General features: G+C 36.1%; 1 protein-coding gene across 7 annotated transcripts in view; it reads right to left on the bottom strand.

The window, feature by feature from the left end:
- Nucleotides 1–21,607, bottom strand: part of CGNL1 (cingulin like 1) — a 63,475-nt gene that overhangs the window by 22,632 nt on the left and 19,236 nt on the right. For 5 of the 7 annotated variants that reach the window (XM_061999359.1, XM_061999352.1, XM_061999355.1 and 2 more), the window contains exons 5-10: nucleotides 21,245–21,346; nucleotides 20,397–20,545; nucleotides 19,746–19,893; nucleotides 16,929–17,141; nucleotides 2,529–2,735; nucleotides 2,116–2,220 (exon numbers count right to left, since the gene is read on the bottom strand). In XM_061999359.1, coding sequence (XP_061855343.1) covers nucleotides 2,116–2,220; nucleotides 2,529–2,735; nucleotides 16,929–17,141; nucleotides 19,746–19,893; nucleotides 20,397–20,545; nucleotides 21,245–21,346 — 924 coding nt within the window. The remainder of the gene's footprint in view (nucleotides 1–2,115; nucleotides 2,221–2,528; nucleotides 2,736–16,928; nucleotides 17,142–19,745; nucleotides 19,894–20,396; nucleotides 20,546–21,244; nucleotides 21,347–21,607) is intronic. The other 2 variants (XM_061999356.1, XM_061999358.1) reach the window with 1 other exon arrangement.

Raw genomic sequence — 21,607 nt, 5'->3', positions numbered from 1 at the left:
TATATGCCGAGATTGATTTTATACAAAAACATTAAACCAAACTGTCTATAATAATTAAGTGTATTCCAGCTTTAACAATTCTGAGTAGAAATTTGGGATGGAGGAGGAATAAATTTGACTGTTTACAATAACTGCTACAACTGTATTCATACTGTAATGTCTTTCTTATTCTGGTCCACCATTAAAAGTAATTTGTGTTATGAAAAAAGCAGGAAGGGCCAGTCAGGAATTAAGTTTCCACTGTGATAAGCAGTATTACTGTGCCAAAGTTTGTCATCTAAATTGTCAAAGGTAACACGAGGCCAAATCAGCCTACTGCATAACATTATTCATTAAAACAAGCAAAAATCTAAAAGACAGAAAGGCTGAATTGTTCTAAGCAAAAAGGACAGTTGATTACATGCTGAAGTCCATTAGCGCTCGTTATCTGGTAGACAAGGAGAGTGTAGAACTAGGAAGAGGACTAAACTTGGTGTGCCAGAAATTAGATGTAAGTTGTGAATAAAATGACACGACAGACTCTTCTATCTGTCATCTTCCGTAGATTTCTTGAATTTGTAGATCCAGCCTGGAGGCAGCATTATTTGGCAAGATGCCTTGAAGGATGCGTAAACAGAAAAGAAAGAACACACTTTTCAAGCATCTTGACCCAAAGCTAATCAAGATGCAGGAGATGCATATGGTGCATTGATTCCTGATGTGCAGGAAGGCCAAGGCAAACTGTGATAGAAGGGAATTCTTGGAGAACAGTGCTAAATGCAAGCCAGCGATGAGCAATGGGCCATTCATTGTGACTGTGCAGACTATCGGCAACACGTATAAGCAAATTTTGAGAATTAGTGAGATAGAACAGATAAACACATTTTAAAAGGAAAATAATCTGGTCAAATTGACCAAAAGCCTCAAACAAAATACAACTTTCTTATCCACACTGTTAAAACTTTGTTTTTAATAAACATTCCAATTTCCAGACACAGCAGTATTTTCTTGTTTGTTTGTTTCTTCTTTTTACCACAGTTAACTATGAGAATGTGCTGGTTAACACAATCTTCCCATTTATGATCCTCTTACTGACAACTTTTATTTCCTGATTTTCAGAACAGTAATATTTGTGTTGAAGACAAGGGAAAATATCTATTCTATTCTAAAAGGGTCATTAACAACATACATATACTTCACTTTTGAGTCTGACTTATTTGACAGACTCACTTAAAAACTGCTTCTAGAAGCAAAATTAACAAAGTTCTAAATTATATGACACTGTAGAAATAGATGCTTCCTTTGTACAAGTAGGAAATGAATTACAAAAGGAAGTACTAGGTTTGCAAGTTTCAGATACAGAACACGACGTCAATAACGAGTTTTAAGATTTATACATATTCATCTTCTTACTAAAGAGATCTGCACTTTCATTCCATCTGAATCACTCCATTATCACTTACACACAATATTGCCAACATCCCTCTCTACTGCTCTGAAGCAGATGCCTTCTCCACATGACTAATTTCTGGGCTAATATGGAAGATAGCACATCCTTTCCTGGATATTGAGTAGAAAAAGGAGCAAGGTGAAAAGAGGACTTCATTCAGAGTTTTAAGAGGATGCAAGTCCTACTGATACGTGTTAAATTTCTCTGTTATGTGATTAAATATACCAGTTCCATGCAATGTTTTCCAATAAGGCTCACAAAAAAAGAAGAGTAGATATTTTCCTAATATTTGTCAACTACCAATACTTTCACTTCTATCCAAGTACAGCTTTTTATTCTTTTACATGTAAATACCTACAACCAATCAGAGTTGAACAATCATTCAAAATAATGATGAATAAAACCTTAGGCATTTTATTTTGAAATTCATCTTCCTGCAATTTTGCTAGATGCATGGAAGTTAAAAAAGCCCAAACAACTTTAGCAAGAAAATATTTTAATCAGGTGATGCGATGCTTTCAGGAAACATTTGAACACGGCAGCGAGGTCTGGACTTCAAAACGAGGTCTGGACTTCAAAGTGGAATTCAAAAAGAATGAGAATCTATTCTGCAGAAAACAATGGTGACTCAGCTAAACAAACAGGAAATTTAAAATTTAAATATTACTAATTGCTCTTCTTCTTACCTGCATCTCTCCCAGTTGGCTTTCCAGAGACCTTTTTAGCACTAGCAGTTCTTTTGCTTCCTTTTCAGCATTTCTCAAAGCTTCTTCTAATTGCTCTTTCTCTTCCTGCAATGACATCATTTGATACATTTTAAAATTGTGGAATTGACAAGTAAAGAGAGCCATCACTTATGTTCACTCTGGCCTATCACTGATCTCCCCGGTTCCAAGCTGTGACTTGTTTTTACACAGGTTTCTACTGGGGAAATCTTTCCCATAAATGTAAGCAAAACGCATCCTGCTTCTTGACAACCTGATAGTTTTGCTAAGCCTTCCTAATGATATTCCCTATCCTTCTTTCTCAATTTTTTTCTATGATGTAACCTTCACAAACAGGAAGAAGACTACTTAAAAGGCTTGTTTTCTTAACTTACCTCATAGCTCTTTATTTTTTCCTTCACTGAATTTTCTTCTCCTTTCATATTATCAATTTGCTTGTGCAACTCTTCAATTTTACTCTCTAGTTCGTCAACTGTTCTCTTCAATTGTTCATTTTCCTCACTCAGCTCTTTGACTTGATTTTCTATACTATTTCGCATCTCTTGTGCAGCATTTCTTTCACTGGCAAGGACAGCAGCACTCTAATGAAAACAAACATATGCCATGTTTAAAAAAAACGGAACTGATACTGTTTTTCAAGAGAACTTTCATATAGCACCACAGCAATTATACCTAGGTCGTAACATTAAAATATCAATATAGAATTTAACTTGAAGTTTGCATTGTATGCATTAGAAACAGTACTGTGGGAGAACACACAAGGAGCTTTTCTTCCTTTCCTCAGACATATCTCTGTGCTAAAGTAACATACAACACCTGAACAGTCTCGTCTGTCATCACATATTTTCACCTTAACATCTTCTTTATTGCCTTAAAATATTTTCATTACCAAATTCCATTGTCAGGGATTCCAAGTAATTTAAAAAAATTAACCGACATTAAAAGCCATATGGACCTTTAAGGAAGAAAACATTGATGAAGAGTGTCTTCCACAGCAACACAAAATTTAGGCAGTCCCACCCCATTGCTTATTCCATGCACTAATATACAACAGGGTTCATCCACGCAAATATTTGTGCAGCTGCAGAGTAAATCAACTTAAGGAACAAGATAAGCTCTAATATATACACACACAAATAAATAAAGAGATCTCGACACTGAAAATGAAAGGTGAGTAGGGGGTAGCAGTTTACTGGAAAAAAGCCCCAATCCATTTCAAAATGTATTCCCACAAAGTGCTGTGCCAGCACAGAAGAGCAGACAGTGAGCAGGCATGAACAAGCAAGAGAGACTTTAAGTACCTTACAGTGTTATTGGTGCAGCTCCACCTGCATATCATACAGCCCACACTTGGGGCTGTTACCTATTCAGGTTCTGGTTGGTTTCTAGTTACTGCCTGAGGGTGGAAGGAGTTTAGCTACTGAGTTCAACTTGCATTCAAAAAGATATACTTTCTATTTTTTTCAGAAACTCAAATCAATACTCAGTACAAATTATATCATAAACTACTCATCACAATTTATCATGTGCTGATAAGACTTTTTTTGGCAGAGAAACTGGCTGCAGTGTGTAACTTTTCAGAGCTAATTGTCACCTTAGTCTCACCACTTACCCTCTCTGAAACACCCTACCAGGAGCACTGGCACAGGCTGCCCAAGGAGGGTGTGGAGTCTCCTTCCCTAGAGGTCTTCAAGACCCACCTGGGCGTGTTCCTATGTGACCTGATCTAGGTGGACCTGCTTCGGCAGGGGGGCTGGACTAGATGATCTCTAAAGGTCTCTTCCAACTCCTAACATTCTATGACACTATTGTGGCAACCATGAATGGAAGTATGTGTCTATACTCTTATACTATCTATACTGTTATACTATAACACACACCAGGTATGCACTTGTAAACATTTAATTCTATGAAGTAGGGACCTGGAAGGATTTAATCTTTGCTCTTTACTGAACTGTCAGTCAGAATCCTTTACAAAGAACATTACAGAATCCAAAATATAGTTTATGGTTCCTGTTCTTGGGAATTCAGAATTTGATACAAAGCAATACCCTGTACAAAGACCTGGTTCTCATGTATAGCCCTACTGTCTTCTACATTAAGAACTTTAACAACAGTAAGAACAACAGACCAGACATATAAATTAATCTAGACCAGTATTCTCTCCAGTGGCAAAAGCTGACGTTTATACACAAAAAAAGAACTTAGAATGAGTCTTTCTGTGTTACACACTTCCAGCTTTTACTGTTATTCCTTCAATTTCTCTAATCCTTTTTGAATCCATTTATACTTTTGGCCTCTACATTATCTGGAGACAATAGGTATATATAAATTAATTACTGAAGCATAATATTTTTGCAAGTGAAATTGTTTAACTGAAAACAAAAGAAATCCTAATTACTAAGAAACTACTTTGTGAAATATTTTATGAAAGCATGAAAAACCACTTTTCAGTTTTGCTGGTTTTAATTGTAGCTCCCAATTTTCCCCTCTCCACCCCTAAAAGTAATAAACAAATTTATATAAAAGATTGTTTACTAGATTGTTTTCTAGCAAGGAATGGCTTTAAAAGCATGCAAATTAGTTTGATAAAGTGGTAACTTCAAAAAAACAATCAAGACTGTCTACAAGGCCAATGAACTTACACAAAAACTGGCAGTGTAAGTAGGCTGACAAGTTCTTGTCTTTTGAAAATCCTGAAAAAACTTGTTCTTCTAAGTACATGACTAGTTAAAAGCTCTGAAATACATCTCTCTGTTGATGCTTTAAGTTCTCACACACTGAAATTTCAATAGGATTTATATATTCCTTTAATTTTTGCTTTTTGCATACAGCAAGGTTCTACTAATTAGCAAGCACTCCACCAGTGGCTCCTTTTTGTTTCATTTCCCCTTTCTGGAGTGAGTGAAAGCAGCTGAGGCATGCTGGGGAGTTCAGGGAAAGGAATGTTGATTTGTCTGTTCTTTTTCATCCAACCGCCTACACAGGGCTACACAGAAAGAGAGGACTGCAGCAGACCCACACTGTACCTGAAGATTCCACCACGTCACCTACCATGATTTGCTCTACTTTCCTAATACTGGAAGTATTATTTCATAGAATCACATGCACAAAAGCAACCAAACCCCCTAGATCTACACACATAAATATACACAAAAATACATATGAATTTAACCTAACAAGTTCATAATTAAAGTTCAGCCTACACTGATGCATTCATATCTAGAGATCTGCTCCAGCCTGCCTTTTGCTCTACGTATCCTAGGATAGTGCTCCTGCCACTAAAATTAAAATGAACTAGTATCTCTCTCCTTTTTCACTTCCTATTTCAGTAAGTCAGCAAAATGTTAGGTGAATATATATAAAAGGTAGAGAAGTATAAGGGGCAAGTTGCAAGTATTATCTTTATTAATCTAATCTTAAAACTTGGAAATAAATTTGGCACAGAAGTAACACCTAGACAAAGTTCCAGGCTGACCAGCAGACTCCACAGACCTGCTTAATGACCTAAGGCATCACTACAAGGGTTACACCTTCACATGAATGAACTTTTCCCAAACAAATTCTGTATTTTTTTTTGAGAACAAAACTCCTTTCTTTTGCCTGGAAGGGGTACGTATTAAAAAAATATCCACAATAAATATGTACATGCACATCCTTTTTCAAGATGGTAGAAAAATTCTCTTTATATACGGGGAGCTTTATTGTATTGTAGTTGGAGTGTTGGCACTTTTCTTACATATCTTCTGGGGAGAGTAAGAGAAGTTTTCTTCACAATACACATTTCACTGTACAGTATTGTGTCAATCTCTTTCAACTTGCTTCAGATAAGACTGAAAAGAAACACAAGTGTACCTATGCAATCAGTTTACCATAAACAATTGTACTATATAAATAAGGCATGGAATATCAACTTCAGAATATCATTATGATATTAGGAAAAAAATACACAAGTATCTTCAATTTGAAAGTGAAATTTAAACAAAGTCAAACCATACAAATACAATTTAGATGCTGAGTAGAAAAAATCCTGTGTTTGTTCACTTTAGTGTAAATGAGAATTGCATTCACTGGCATAAATGAAGTGTCTGGAGGTTTTCATAATATGTACCGTATCCTGTAGCATATTGCCCCAAAAAGTTAGACTATCAAAAAACTCCTCACCTCTTCCCTTCTCTTATTCTCCACTGTTTGTCTTATCTGGCACCCACACCACATATCACTTTCTACCTCCACTCCAAGTCTTCTATTGCAAAGACAGGTGAACATTATAGAACAGAGCCTACGCATCTTTAGAAAGGATATGTAAAGGAAACAAGCACTGACATGTAGCTCTTACACACTCTGCAGCAACACCATTAGGAGAAAACCCACTGTAGAGATCCCTATCCATATATTGAACAGTTATAGAAAGGTCCAGGCCAGCACCTTACAAACCATACATGGACACTGTTGAAGCAGAAATACCGATTGTTGCATCTTTTGATGGCAAAACTCTATCACATAGGCAGTGTATCCAACCAGCCTCAAGCAACTAGAAGGCAGTACTACTCACGTAGAGGCCTTACGTTAAATTCAACACTGTTCCTAGGAGATGCTCCACAAAATTCCCCTAATAAAACATGCCAGTATAGGATATGAAGATCACTGAACTGAAATTACAGAGAAAGTATTATGTCCGCTAATAAATTCTGACCAATTATTGGACTTCATAGGCTAAAATTAAAAGTGGCAACAGCATAGACAGTTTAAACTGTACAACAGATGGTATTTGCTAACAGCCAGTGGTAATCCTATTCTCTTTGGTTCTGTCTACATGAGCAAGAAGGCAGAGCTTTCATTTAAAATTCAGTGACTGGTTCACACATTCAAAAATGAAGTTGAAAGCTGTTTGCAAAAGCATTGGGTTAGAGCGATGAGGATGAAAGCAGAAGGATAACTGAGCACTATAGGGCTAATAAGTACAAATGACGAAAAAAGCCAGACAGGGAGAACTCACACGTACAGATTGTGCTGTGAATCTATATCCTTCAGTCCACACATGACTTATTTGTAATGGTGCTGTACGTAAACAGTGTAAGACAACAAAAGGTCCTTAAGGCTTAATGACATTCCATCAATTAATGACTCCTGCTAGTACCCATTCACAAATCCTTTACATAACTAGTTAATATCTGGGGATGTTGGTATGTTTTTGGCAACCATTTTAACTACATTTATATTCATTTAACCCAGTTACAGAACTGGGTAAAGGTCACAAAGTAATGATTTAAGTTGAATATGAAATATTAACAAACATGTTGTTAACAGAACATGATCTTTTGTTTACAGAATTGTGGATCAGCCTCTTCAGAAAGGTGAAATGAGATTATGTACCTGAACCCATGCACAGCACATTTACAGACTACAATGATTAAACAAGATTCTTGAAGACAAAAATACTGTATATTCAGATGTATTTTCCATACAAAAAATCCAAACCAAATGAACAACAAAAAGACCCAAACACCTCAAAAAACATGAGTGGGGGGGGTGTGTGGAGGGAATAATTGTATCAAGCATTGCAGTGAGCTCTTTGCACCTTAAAATTAAGGTATCTCAACTCCAAGACTGCAGTTTCTTCCCTATTATATATAAAACACATTCATTTCCTTTCACTCTCACTTGCTAGTTGTGGTAGTATGTTTTAGTAAACCAATTTATTCACTATATTATGTTATGGAATCATATTTATCTCCGGTAAAAACCTCATCGTTATTTTCCTTGTTATGTTTGTTTGCCTGTACTTGTTTTGTCTTTCCTTTCATCCCGTGTGTCCTCATTCTGTCTTCCAGAACCTTCAGTGCCTTCTATTCCCTATGTTTAGTCTGTTTCACATTCAGATTTCCATCTCTTTATTCTCTGAAGGAATAATATCTTCTTCTTAAACTCCACATTCTTGTGGACTCTTAAACACAATCATATCTTCTTGTTTATTGTTTTTAAATACATGAAATGTTTTATTATGCTTTTTTGAATTTTATCATGTTCAAAGTCATGATTTCAGACTAAACAAGCCTTACCACCAGACTTAAAATACAGAGATTAGGTAAAACAAGCTGTAATTAGGTTGCAAATTTCTGAAAAAAGGCTGAAAAAAGAGAAAAGTCACCTTTATAGCTGTAATGATGAGGTCCCACAATACAAAGTCCTCTGTAACTGCCTGAAGACAAGCTTCTGCATTCTGACAGTCACTGTGCCACAGAGCACACGTAGTACCTTTACTTATTAGCCCAGCAGTGGACAAAAAACCATGACAAATAACAAGTCATCTAATCGCAAAGAAAAGCTCTGCTGCTGCTGCTGCAAAAAAAAATCTGACCACAAAAAAAGATCATACATGTAGGAAACTAACCTATGCTGGTCAATAATCCTTGAAGTCTTTTAACAGTTCTCAGAAGTTTTAATTCTAAGCTTAAAAGATTATCCAATCAACCTGAGAACAAGCCAAGAGTTTCCAGTGAAAGAGACTGTTGCTGCAGAAATGAGCGAAGCAGTAAGAGAAAGGATAGTTTGATAGGTTCCTAAATAGAGCCCTAGAGAATCTGGAGTCTGTTCCTGTCTCTGTCAAAGAGGTCCTTAGGCAAGTCACTCAACCGAAACTTTCAAGAGGGGAACAATAACTGCATGCTTCTTAACTCGTACTTGATTTGAGACACTAGAGTTTGGTTTCCAAAGTCTTGAGTGCACAGTTGCAATTGAAGTCACCACAAATTGTACCTCCAATATACCAAGGACTATGCAATGGTTAACAGAACATTAACCTAGGCATCTCAATTTGAACCTGCACAACTAATAGATCTTTTTGACAGTAATTTCTCTACTTCTTGTTTCCTATACTTAATACAGGGAATACCACTCATGAGCTCGCAGCTATGCTGAGAAAAGGAATCAGAGTTTGCCAAATAATCAATATAATTTTTTTTCTTCAGAAGTTTTTAATAGTATGTACAGAGTGAAGGAACGGATCAAAAGTCTGAACAATATTGATACATGAAATATATTTTTATATATATATATATATATATATATATATGTGTGTGTGTGTGTGTACTATTTGATTTGGTCGGTACATTTGGTTTTTTAAGTTTTACCCAGCACAGATCTGCATATCTAAGCCCTCAAAGGTCACAGGTGCTGGAGTTTATATGCATACAGCATTTAGTTTTCAGCTCTGGCCCAAGGAAGTTACTCTCCATAAGGGAAGTTCAGCAGTGAAATTCAATTCTCTCATTGCTCATCCTGCTCTTTTCAGGTGTTTTGCCTAACAAGAAATTAATCTAATAAAGTTTTGGGTTTGTCCTAGTATATACTTGTACATGTGTCCAGAAATATTTTAAAACAATTTAAAATTAGTAATGATCGAGTTTAAATAAAACAATAAACATTGTTCCAACTCCTGTGTTGCAGAAATCTTGTGATGTAAATACAGTTTTATACTATTCTACTCGCAATTTTGGTGCATGCAGCAAACATTTAAAGAACTGGAGATGAAGTTCAGTTAGTAAAAAAACACATAAAAATCTTCTCACCACTAATTATTGTGTAAACCCAAAGAAACTGGACAGAACCTCACGATGCAAATGAAATATTCTATTTCAATCTAAACATAGCAAAATATTTCTTGGATAGGAATGCAGAAAATGTTCTGTGGCTCCACACCTTTTTTTACCACACCCTCAACACTGCAAAAGCATGAGAGTGGTTGTGTAACTGATCATTAACAAATGGGTTTGGCTGACTTCAGTATTTCAGCCGGAGAAATTCCCCTTTGGCAGTGCACAGTACAGGACCTTTAGAGTTCCTTCACAAAATACAGGAAGAGCTAAAGTGAGTGGAAGCTAAGTATGTCAGTCACAGCTTATTAAGAGTTGTTGAATTTTAGCCAGATTCAACATTTATTAGGCAGAACATCCTATTTTTCTAAAAACCTTTACATTTCCTTTCAGAACCAAGTTCAACTGAGTAAAATTGAATTCAACCAACTACTTGTTTGTTCTTTAATTGCCATACTTTAAGTAAAAACCTAAACAATAAATCTGCATTCAAAATGAGCTAGAGTACAAATAGAACGGTTCTTTAATAGAAGTAACAGACTTCCAAATATTATTTCCATATTCATACTTAAGGAATCAAAGCAAACGACATGACAATCTTCTAAAATCTACTTAAAGGGAATAGTGTGGCTGCTCACTTCATTCTGTTTCTAGCATGAAACACTTAAGTTCTCAAGGAAGACATTGTCTGCTGAAACCAACTCAAAAGTCTTGTGAGCCACCTTTTCAGGTTGACATTGGACTAGCTGTTTAATTTCTTCAACCACACAAAAAAGTTTTCATGGGGCTTCAGGGATTCATGTCTACCCAGTTCCCTCAGACAATCCTGAGAGGTTAGCAGTGATGGAGATATCAAATCCCTTTTTGCATATTAAAAAGTTTAAATAAAACAACTAGATATTGATTTCCTAGGTAAAATACAGATGATTGCCAAAGAAAGAAGAAACCAAAACCAACTACACCCAAAAACTGACATTCAAGGAAAAGACAAACATAGCAAGCCTCAGGATTGTTTCCCACTGTGTATCTTTGGACAGTTCTTCTAACCTCAAACACTATTTCTTAAAGCAGTCGGAAGCCCTGGGACAAATAACACAGTAACACTGGATAGCATGGATAATAAAGTCTCATAGCTCTAAAAAAGAAATGAGAAAATCCTTTAAAAGCAAAGCAGTGCTGGACTATTTCTATCCCCTCCACCCCCCGCCTCAAACCAAGCAGCACCCTAACAAGCCTCTGGAAAAGTGCCTAAATGGCCTAAACAGCTTCACTTACTGCTTTTCTACCTTACACTGATTGTATTAATTCTTCCCGTCACCTCAAAGTGAGGCCTAGCCTACTTTAACAAATGTCTGTGCCTTTGGAAGTTAACTATTATGAGTTACTTATTAAAAGGTCAGTGTGTTTTAAGTGAGGTGCATTGCAACCAGCTTGAATCCTCATCTGTACTTCAAGAGTTTATTCAGTAAGCAAGTGAACAAATTTACAGGCAAGGCAGACTACCTTTCCTTCCATTTCAGCAAGAGCTATTCTATTAACTAGTTAATAATTAGTCACTTCTGACAATTCAGAGACAAGATTTGTTTTCTTGAGACGTCATTTTCACTGACCTAAATGGTGTCACATCCTTAACACTAATTCCCAAACTATTTAGGTTTTCGTTTACAAAATAGAGAGACAGGAAAGTATTAACCTCTCAACCAGCAGCTGTATCAATGTCATATTATCCTCCTATGTATCATCACAGACTGGTTTATACTAACAGTTTTTTCAAGGTTAGAAGTTGTTGCAAAGACTAAAGTAAAATATTAACCAGTTCTGTGTTCACATTGTACCCTGATAAATGCACTTAAACAGTCAAATACATACATACACAAATAAACATATACTTCAACAGAACAAACCACCTGAACATGCATATGCTGTCTTCTGCCAGTAAGGGTTAGGGATCCTCCTGATGGTATTAAAATGTGTGACTGCACAGACTCTTGCCAAATTTCAGAAACGAAACAACCCCACAGTCAAAAGTGCCCCCTTGCTACTACAGACTAACTGAAATAGTCCTGGCTGTGTAAGGTTCACAATGGTGACATGACTATCATAGATAAAATAGAATTCTTTTTCTTGTCTTGTTTGGATGTGGTCCAATCTAAATCATAGATCTTTGCAGGGCGGTTTTGCTTAGAGGCTTTCATGACTCTACATACAGTATAAATACATCTCAGTTACAGTTTCACAGTACTATCTGCATCCAAACACACACATGACCCTATTAAATAAATGGCAATGAAAGACCAGAGGAGCTGGAACTTAAAAAGTTTGCTTTAGAACCAGTGACAAAGTCACCATGTCACATCTCCAGTACACTTTAGAGGTACACTTATTAGTCTTGTTGACAAGACATCTAATATTCCATAATTTGTTTGGTATTTCATTTAATAAGTGCCATGCATGATGCTATTACCAAACAACTTCCTTTCCATGCACAGAACAGAAACCTAGAGTACAACAAATGAAAAGTCTCCCAGATTCTCTATATACTGGTCTAAAATATGTGTTTCCAATAATGATGCCTATTTAAGGAGTGTCTGCAGCCTTTTCTCCACCATTATACTTCTGTTTGTGCATCCTCCCCGGCTTTCCCCCACTCCATCTGTATTTCTAGGACCACACTGGAAATAAATGAAAACCATATGACGCTCTTTGAGAGCTGGTAAAGGCGGGCAAAAAATTAAAAAGGATAGGGGGATGTACAAGCCACAAATGAGGAAACATTTACTTGGACCAGTCACTCCACTATTCTTTGAATAGTTTAGATCAGCTATCAAATAGCTTTTACTATTCAAACAAACAAACAAACAAACATTCCAGAGGCTTGTTAGGGTGGCAAAGGCTGCCTGAGGCAAGCAGAGGAAAGAAAAAACCCACCAGTGGCATCTGAAACGCTGGTTCATCTTCTCTGTATCTTTTCCAATTGTTGTGTATCTTGTCTGAGGTGAATAGGGCTAGACTCAGCCACAGCATTCAGGGTACAGATTCAGAGGAGTTATAGTTGTATCTATACAAGGGTATAATGATGTTCTTATGCCCAAGTAATTCTTGTCATATAATGTATTTATTTTACTAATATTTTAAAAAATTGTTTTAAAGAGATATTTACTATAATCCAAAGATTTCATCTTAGAGTAGCACAAGTTGTTTGTGATCCTATTGGGTTTTTTTGAAATATTTAATTTCATAGTTCTATACATCAAAGGTATCTAACTCCTTTAGGTATGATGTGTCTCTGCAATGCTCCACAATCAGTTATGTCTTCGCTTTGCCCTGAGCAACTTGGGTAACCACTGTTCAGTGTTTGTAAAGCATTACTCTGAAATAGGTTCTCAGAATATAATAAATTTAGTCATGTTCCATTTTACATTTAAACAATATATGCCAAGCCATTTCTACAAGACGGATACGCACAGAGCATATCTCTATTGTTTACAATGCTTAAGCTAGTTTTCATTAAGCTTCTTTGAAGTTAATAAAAGTCTTCCACATAGAGAAGAAATACCGTATTATCAGGATAGAAAAAGATTCAGTGTTCGCTTTCAACTATTTGTACAGCTCTGTGCTAGGTTCACCTAAATTCACAATCACTTAACACAGATGGGGAATAAAACCTACCAAAACAGCTGCTTCTTACCTACAATGCTTAAAATTTTATATTAATTTCTTCTTTAAAATAAGCAAACTTATAGTTTGTAACATGCGCACAGAAGATAACCACTATCTTTTGCCGTTCCTATCACTTGCTCTCATAAAATTCCTTCTTCTCTTTAATCACTTCACATGTCTTAATACACACACCAGTTAAATCTCATGTGACCACAAGCTTCATGATATTCTTAAATATATTGATAAGTGATTCAGCTTCTAAATTCTGAATATCTGTTTTATCATGTCCAGGAGAAGGTCAGAAGTATCCTCAAGAAATCAGTCAAGGTCAGTCTTAGATAAACTTCTTCATAATGTGACAATTACAGCTTTTTCTGAACAACAGAATTTGTGCAAATTGCTTCTCAAAGCAGACACAAATTTCACAGTGCTGTGCAGTTTTCAACCCACTCCCAAGCTGATACTATTTCAGTGGAATTTGAACAGTACTAGTTACTATGTGCTACAACCCTTCGCCTACAATATTACATTCCAAAAGCTATTTCCAAATTCTGCTGAAACAATGGTTAAGTAGTACAATCCTGGCCTGTTCTGTTGTAGGGTCACATTAAATAATATAAATTTTTGTGCTACATTAAAACCAGGAGGGAATTAATAGTAATTTCTGCTCTAGCACTTGCTGTTGTGAAGAAACCCAATTAGAAATACATTAATTGTTTTATCTGTTATAAAAGGCAATTATTATCCCACAGAGGTATGTTACGGAAGAGTAAAACTTTTACTATTGTTAAGTGGAAATAGTCTGGTCTTAGTCTTAATACACAATGAAGTCATGAGCAATCACAGCCATTTAAAACCACCACAAACAAAAGACATAGCACAAAAACAAGTTAAAAAGCTAAACTGTAGCAAATAAAATTAATATTTTAATATATGTGGCTTTATATAAAAATCTCCATTGGAAAAAAAACCCAAAACAAAACAGCAAACAGAAAACTAACCTACAACCACATCAGTGAGAATGAGAACAGAATCACACATTACAAATAATGCTACCCTCCTCTCTTATCAGATAACCTTCAGTGTGTTTCTAATAAGTTTTCAAAACAGATCTATGTGGCATTCTAATTACACAGACTAAATGCACTGTACGTTACTTGCCAACCTGTATGAAATCTTCAGTATCTAAAAAATTGTATTTAACACTGGTACAAAGATGTCTTCCTCTCCCCCTGCAGAAACTTCCTTTTCAGTCTCATACATCTCACAAAACATCTTTATTCATTGTATCAATATAACAACTAACAATCTTGTACCTACAGGCTCCAATATAGTCTGATCTATCAAGCATTCATATCCATATTTTCTCAATGCTAAATCACTACTACAGCATTCACATCTGTTTTCCTCATTAAATAAAACAGAATGGCCTTTTCCACTAATCTTTGATGTAAATTTCTTGTATCTCACCATCTAATACAAATGCAAGCAATGTAAACTGCTTGCAATAATATTTTAAAAAACTAACAGGTCAAGCAGCTTCAATTGTATGAAACATGATTTTCACACACACTGCTGAGTATTCCAGATTAATTATAAAACCAATAATTAACATAATATGTAAGATTATTCATCTAATTCCCTTCAGGAACTGGTAATACTTTCCTTATGGATGACATATCAAACACAATAAATAACCTCAGAAAGCAGGTTGGTTCAAAAAAAATCATTAAGGGTACTAATACTAGCGAGAGTTTACTTCAAACCCACACCTTCCAATTAAGCATGACAAAAGTTCTACTTCAAAACAACAAAAATCACTTGAAATAAAATTGGAAAAGCAGAACTGGTGCTAAGAGCAACACTAATTAATAAAATTTCACATTTGAACATCTTATTAAAGTTACTATTAGATGGACTATGTCATGCAAGCAAAGAAATGCTATTTATAACTATCTCTAAGCCACAGCAACCCAGTCACAGAGCCATTTCCCAGACCATGTTATTGTTATGCCAAACAGACTACTCTTTCATTTCTTGTCAGTCGTAATTACTGTTCCATAATTGAAATACAGTAAATTACCATGCAGTAACTTTGAAAGATGGTTCACTGAGGTTAAGCTGTCAGTACAATTACTGTATAATAAAATACGATAATTTAAATGTTCTACTTTTCTCTCAAAGAAAAAAAAAATTAATTCAGTTCAAGCAGCTGAGTCAAATATCTTCGTGATGATGTAAACAAAGAGAAGCACCACATTTAAGCAAAGCCAAACAATCTCAAGTAGAAGTCCCAGGCTGCATAAACAAATCAGTGCATAGAAATTTTTCTAACCACTGAAAAAAACTGCACATTTGAAAGTAACCCTTTAAAAGAATACTTTATCCAAATTCAGTCATTCAGTATCTACCATCTCTATGTGCCTATGAAGCTTATAAAGCTTGGGAAACCTTTCAAATTTCAAGCTTAATTTTAGTTCAGTCCTACATTAGGTTTTGAGTCACATCCAGTAGGATAACTGCAACTCACCTAACACCAATGATGTGTACGTACAAGACAGACGTTTTTGAAGCATAAAACCAGGTCTACAGTTTTGACTTACACTGGTCAAGCACAGTTGGCTTGTAGAAATTTTCCAAAGTATTTGGCAGAAGTAAAATGAGCGAAGGAGATACAGGAAAAGACACAACTAAGTAATATTTTATGAGAAATGTTCATTTACAAAAAAAAACCCCAAACTTACAATATATTCCTAGCTAGTGCCTGCAAAGGTAACTCCACAAAAAGTATCTTTTGGAAACCAGTAACAGAAAGGCACATCTGAAAACTGCTCCTACTCTCTCCCTTACAAAGACTTCCTGCTGATGCTGGAAGAGGTAATTCCTTCAGTTCTGTTTTCCTCCTGCCTGCTTCCAGACAGCCAATCCCTGCTGTTTCCTTGGCGCTGGCATTCGCTTGACCATTCAGTAAACAAGATAAGCTCAACAAATGAAAAAAGACACAAAATAAAAAACAACCTAGTAATAAGTAGTTGAAGGGAGAAGGTGGGACAATGTCACCAGGTAACAGGATGTGACACAGGAGCTGCAGGTAGGAACAGTAGGCTGGAAAGAACCACACAGAACTGCTAGAAGCTCCAAATCCATAACTTCAACACTATTTACTGGCAAAGCACATAAGCACTCTTCAGGGCATCCTCAAAGTTTCAGTGAATCCATTTAACCGGAGACAAGTGAATGATATTCTATACTATATTCCAATTTATCTTTTCTCAAAGTTTGCAATGGAGCAAACATAGCAAATAATTGCTTGTAGAAAGGGCCACAGCTGTGACAATCAATCAAAACCTTATACAAGTATGAAATGAAACTTATTCTCAGCAGCTAAGAATCTCAGAACCCAAATCTTTACCTATTTATTTTGCTAAGAAAATGATATTATCCAAAAGCATCTACTATACAACAGCTGTGAGGGGTATGGTTTTTCCCATAGAGACTAACTGTAATCATTTCTTTCACCTCTGTTGCTTTTTCCAGGCTTTGCTGTAGATTGAGCAATTCTTTATCATGTTGCTCTTTAAGTTTATCCATCTCCATGTCATGGCTAGATACTTCTTCTTTTAGTGCTCCTTTTAAAGCTGTAAGCTCTCGCTCTCTCTTTCTCAAAATCTCTTCTTGTTGATCTTTCGCTATTAATACTTCTTCCAGATCCTGCTTCATTTGCATCAGCTCCTAAGAACAAAATTAAACACAAATGCATTACAAATAACTCCAATGGATGTTCTGTGTTTCAGAGAAGGAAAGCCTGTAAGTATAAGCTCCCCAAGGCCAATTTCATTTCATAGGATTGACATATTTTTTGCGGCTTTTATAGTGAGCTAAAAATTTACAAACCCCTAAGATTAGTAGAATGATGACATCTATCTGATTTTTTAATATAACGAGGCAACTGTAGTGCTTTTGTGTGACCAGGCTTTGGTAGCAGGGGGCTACAGGAGCGGCTTCTTTAAACAGCTGCTAGAAGCTTCCCCAGTATCTGTTAGGGCCTGTGCCAGTCAGCTCTAAGATGGACCCCTCGCTGACCCAGGCCTGGCTAGTTACTGATTGATGTAATATCTCCATTATTAACTTATTTGAGAAGAGGAAGAAGTTGTTGCACAGTTGCCAAACTGCAGCAGCAGAAGAGAGTGAGAAAGTGAAAACATCTCCACAGACACCAAGGTCAGCGGAGAAGGAGGGACAGGAGGTGCCCAGGCACTGGAAGAAAGATCATCCTGTGACCTGTGGTGAAGTCCACAGTGAGGCAGCTGTCCTCCTGCAGTCCATGGAGGACCATGGTGGAGCAGAGAGCCACTCACAGCCCATGGAGGACCCAATGCTGGAGAAGGTTGATGCCCAAAGGAGGCTGTGACTCTGTGGGAAGCCCATGCTGGAGCAAGTTCCTAGCAGGACCTGGGAACCCATGGAGAGAGGTGCCATACCAGAACAGGTTTGCTGTCAGAACTTGTGATTCCATGAGAGACACAATGGAGCAGCCCTGGAGGACTATTTCCTGTGAGAGGGACCCTACACTGCAGCACTGGGAAGTGTGAGGAGGCCTTCCCTTGAGAAGAAGCAGCAGCAAAGTCCCTCTGTAATGAACTGAGTGTAACCCCCATCCCCATCCCCTGTGCCACTGAAGGGGGAGGAAGTGTTTTAAGAATCGGGTTTTATTTCTCATTTTTCCTGATCTCTTTTGATTGTTCAGTAATAAATCAAATAATTTCTCCCCAAGTTGAGTCTGTTTTGCCTGTGATGCTAATTGCTAAGTGCTCCCTGTCCTTATCTTGACTCACAACTCTTTCATTATATTTCTCTCCCCTCTGTCCAGTTTAGGAGGGGGAGTGATAGAACAAGAGTTGGTGGACACCTGGCACACAGCCAGAGATAAACCACCACAGCAACATATTTGATGCTGCAAAACTATGAAAATATTTTGATGGTGTATGTTATGCTATCTGAAAATAAAGCAGGAGCCAACCCAAGGTTGCAATTTAGGAACTCCCTCAGTCCTACCTTCTGTAGCAAAGAGGCAGACAAGAGCCAAGAACACCCTTTTTCTCCCACACTGCAAGAGAGTAAACCCAATGATAATTCCCTATTGTCTTTTCTGCTGGAAAGAAGAAAGTTGCACCTGCAACTGCTGAAGACAAACCAGTGTTTCTCAACTGAGTTAATGCCTTTATATCCTTCCTCCTCCCACCATGTTCATGCTAGAAGTCATTTCCCCTCTCCAAATTGCTGAGAAGGAAAGAACTGTGTAGTCAGCAAATCCTACAAATAAATACACACATGCATGTATACAAACACAAAATATATTAACACTGACAATAAAAAATGTACAGCTTCAAGAATTCTCTAAGTCTGTAATTCTCAGGCTATGAATAACTGCACTTCCAAAAGGCTATAAATTTCCCCTGTACTGAAGCAGGATCAGTATCATTTAAGTCACTTCTAACACACATCATCTACTCTGTTCTTAAAAGCCTACAATGAAATGGATTCTAGTACCATCCAAGACAGTCACTTTCCACTGTTCAATTGCCCATATTAACAGAAAATATTTTCCAACACTTACTTTAAATCTCTGCAACTAAGTGTAACATTTCTTACTCTGTCCTCATACAACAGTAATGCAACACCTTAATATCAGCAAATGTGCTTGGCAGTGGAATTTTAAAATTGTAAATTAATACACAGGAGTGTAGGTTGAGGCGTTTCACCATCATTAGCAGGCCCTCATTATGGTCTGTGTGGCAAAGGCAGAAAGCTAAGTGCAGAAAGGAAATCAGCACCTCAAAACCAAAGAGTATTTGAAATATGTATTTGAAATGGAAGAAGAATTGCTGCTCACTGGCTTTGATCTCCTTTGGAGCAATATTATAGAAGATGTACTTTTGACTCTTCTCTCACTCCTCCATTCAGATTAAAATCCTTCTTCATAATGTTTTCCAGTACAATTTCTGATTCCAGATATTCATCTAATTATGTACAACTCTCAACTGCAGTGCCTGTGACTTACAACAGTAATTTGAGAGAGATGATTATATGATAATAGTGGATAACTCAATCATCCCTAAATCATTATCTTACTTGTTCTCCTATTCCATAAAACAATGTTATTTATACTTTGAATTCCTTTTAGTGTCAATGCCGTTTTCATAACATGATTTCTTAAGTCACCTAATAATGGTATATTGTTTCTGACTGTAAAAATGGGAAAAGCTAAGGCACGTATTTCTTCTGCATATATCTTAGTTCCCACTTTCTATAAAAGTCTCATTTCTTCATCCTTACTTTATAACTAACCTCAATCAGAACTTCTTTCTCCCCTTCATCAGTATGTTTTGCGTTATCCAGTTCATCATGCATCTCAGAGAGTTGGTCTTGAAGATCTCTGATCTCAGTCTGGTGTTTTTCCTGCTCCATCTTCACTTCAAAAAGCCTCATCAGGAAAATATCAGACAAGATTTTTTTAATTTGTAGAAATATTGATTTGTTCTTTCAAGTACCAAAAAGATATAAGTATCTGTCTCCATGTTGCCCACAAGGGAATGGGATATCATGAGGCCAAAAAATTAAATGTCAGAGGTAAAACTAAGTATCTACTTAACAGAGTTCTTAATTGGAATATTGTTATTTTATTGTAAACCTGGTACTATATTATTGACTAAAAATTCAAGTGTTTCGGTATTTTAAAGACTTGAACTACATATTATGACCACGAAATATTAAAAGCACTTTGCACTAAGGAAGACGACAAATTCAGTAATCTTTCTCTTACATTCCACATATTCTGAAAACATGCTTCTTTTAAACAGTGAAACATTTTTTACAACAACAAACACCACTGTCTGATTCCATTAATATATTCTGAAGACATGGGTACTTTTAAGACTGAAGAAAAGGTACAAATTCTAACAAATAACTTTTTTACAATTAACTCACTCCTCCAGGTTTTCCCTGAGTTCCTTCTCATTTTCTTCCAGTTGCTTTTTTAAGGCTTCTTTTTCACATATACTTTCATCAAGTTGCAACTGTAGATCTTTCAGGCTTGCTCGTGTGGCATCTCTCTCTTCTTTGCAGTTTTGCTGATTCTGAATTTTGTATACCAAAAGTTAAGCAAGATAATGGTCTAAGTATAAAGAAATTTAACTCTTATTATATGAAAGAAGCCATTTCAAGACTTTCATATTTTTCACTGGTAGAAGCTTGTATTAATTTACGAATATTAAAAGTGTTGAATGTTTATTAAAACACAAAACCCATTGTTTTAAATTTTTTATTAGAAATGTGAGAAGTGAAGTCACCTTAGTACTAGTGAATAAATTTCCAGTATATTGAATCTTATCACAGATTAAAAATGAAAATCAGAAGAAGTCAAGCTGTTATTCTCATGTCTTCAGAGCATGGCTGTATTTAATTACTTTGAATACAGCAAAAAGAATGCTGTAATTAATAAACAGCAGCTATATGAGTAACGCAGTTTGTCTCACTCCATGTCTGTCTCATAGAAGTCAACAGATAAACATTTACCTCTGCAGACACGTAAGAATTTTATATTATATATGCATGTGCTTAACATTTTTATTCACTGCTCCAAATTCCTTCTCAAAAATCAAAATGAGATTTCTTGAAAAAGCTAACAATGCTATGAGAAACTACACTTAAAATAAAAAGTCTTCTGTAAAAGCACAGGTATATCTACATGAAAGAGAATAAGACGCAAAAAATGTTCAGCTGGTTGATCACCTACATACTTAGAAAAGTATATCTGAAATAGTCAAAAGTCATACCCTTATTTCTAGATCCAGTTTTTTCTCTAATTCTTCCACTTTCCTTTCAAGTTCTGCTTTTTGTTCCACCAATGCTTTTACTTCAGTTGAAGAATCTGAAACCTACAATTAAACAGAGATGTTTATTCCCACAAAACAAAGATGTTCTTTGACAACTGATTTTTAAAATCTTAAGTAAAGCTACAAGCAAGGCTAATAAAATGTAGCTCACCAGAGATTTTTCATGAGTCAAGTCAAGCTAATATTTTCAAAGGAATCATGACTTTTCATAAAACTTCTTGGTAATTGCTCAAAGCATGTTGCCAATAATACAGAAAATATATAAACCTAAAGAAAAATTAAAATTAGGCAACATATGAATTA

Source organism: Colius striatus, chromosome 7, assembly GCF_028858725.1.
Source record: "Colius striatus isolate bColStr4 chromosome 7, bColStr4.1.hap1, whole genome shotgun sequence".
Classification (NCBI taxonomy): Eukaryota; Metazoa; Chordata; class Aves; order Coliiformes; family Coliidae; genus Colius; species Colius striatus.
Note: the sequence above shows the minus strand (reverse complement) of the source record. Positions and strands in the feature narration are given on the sequence as shown.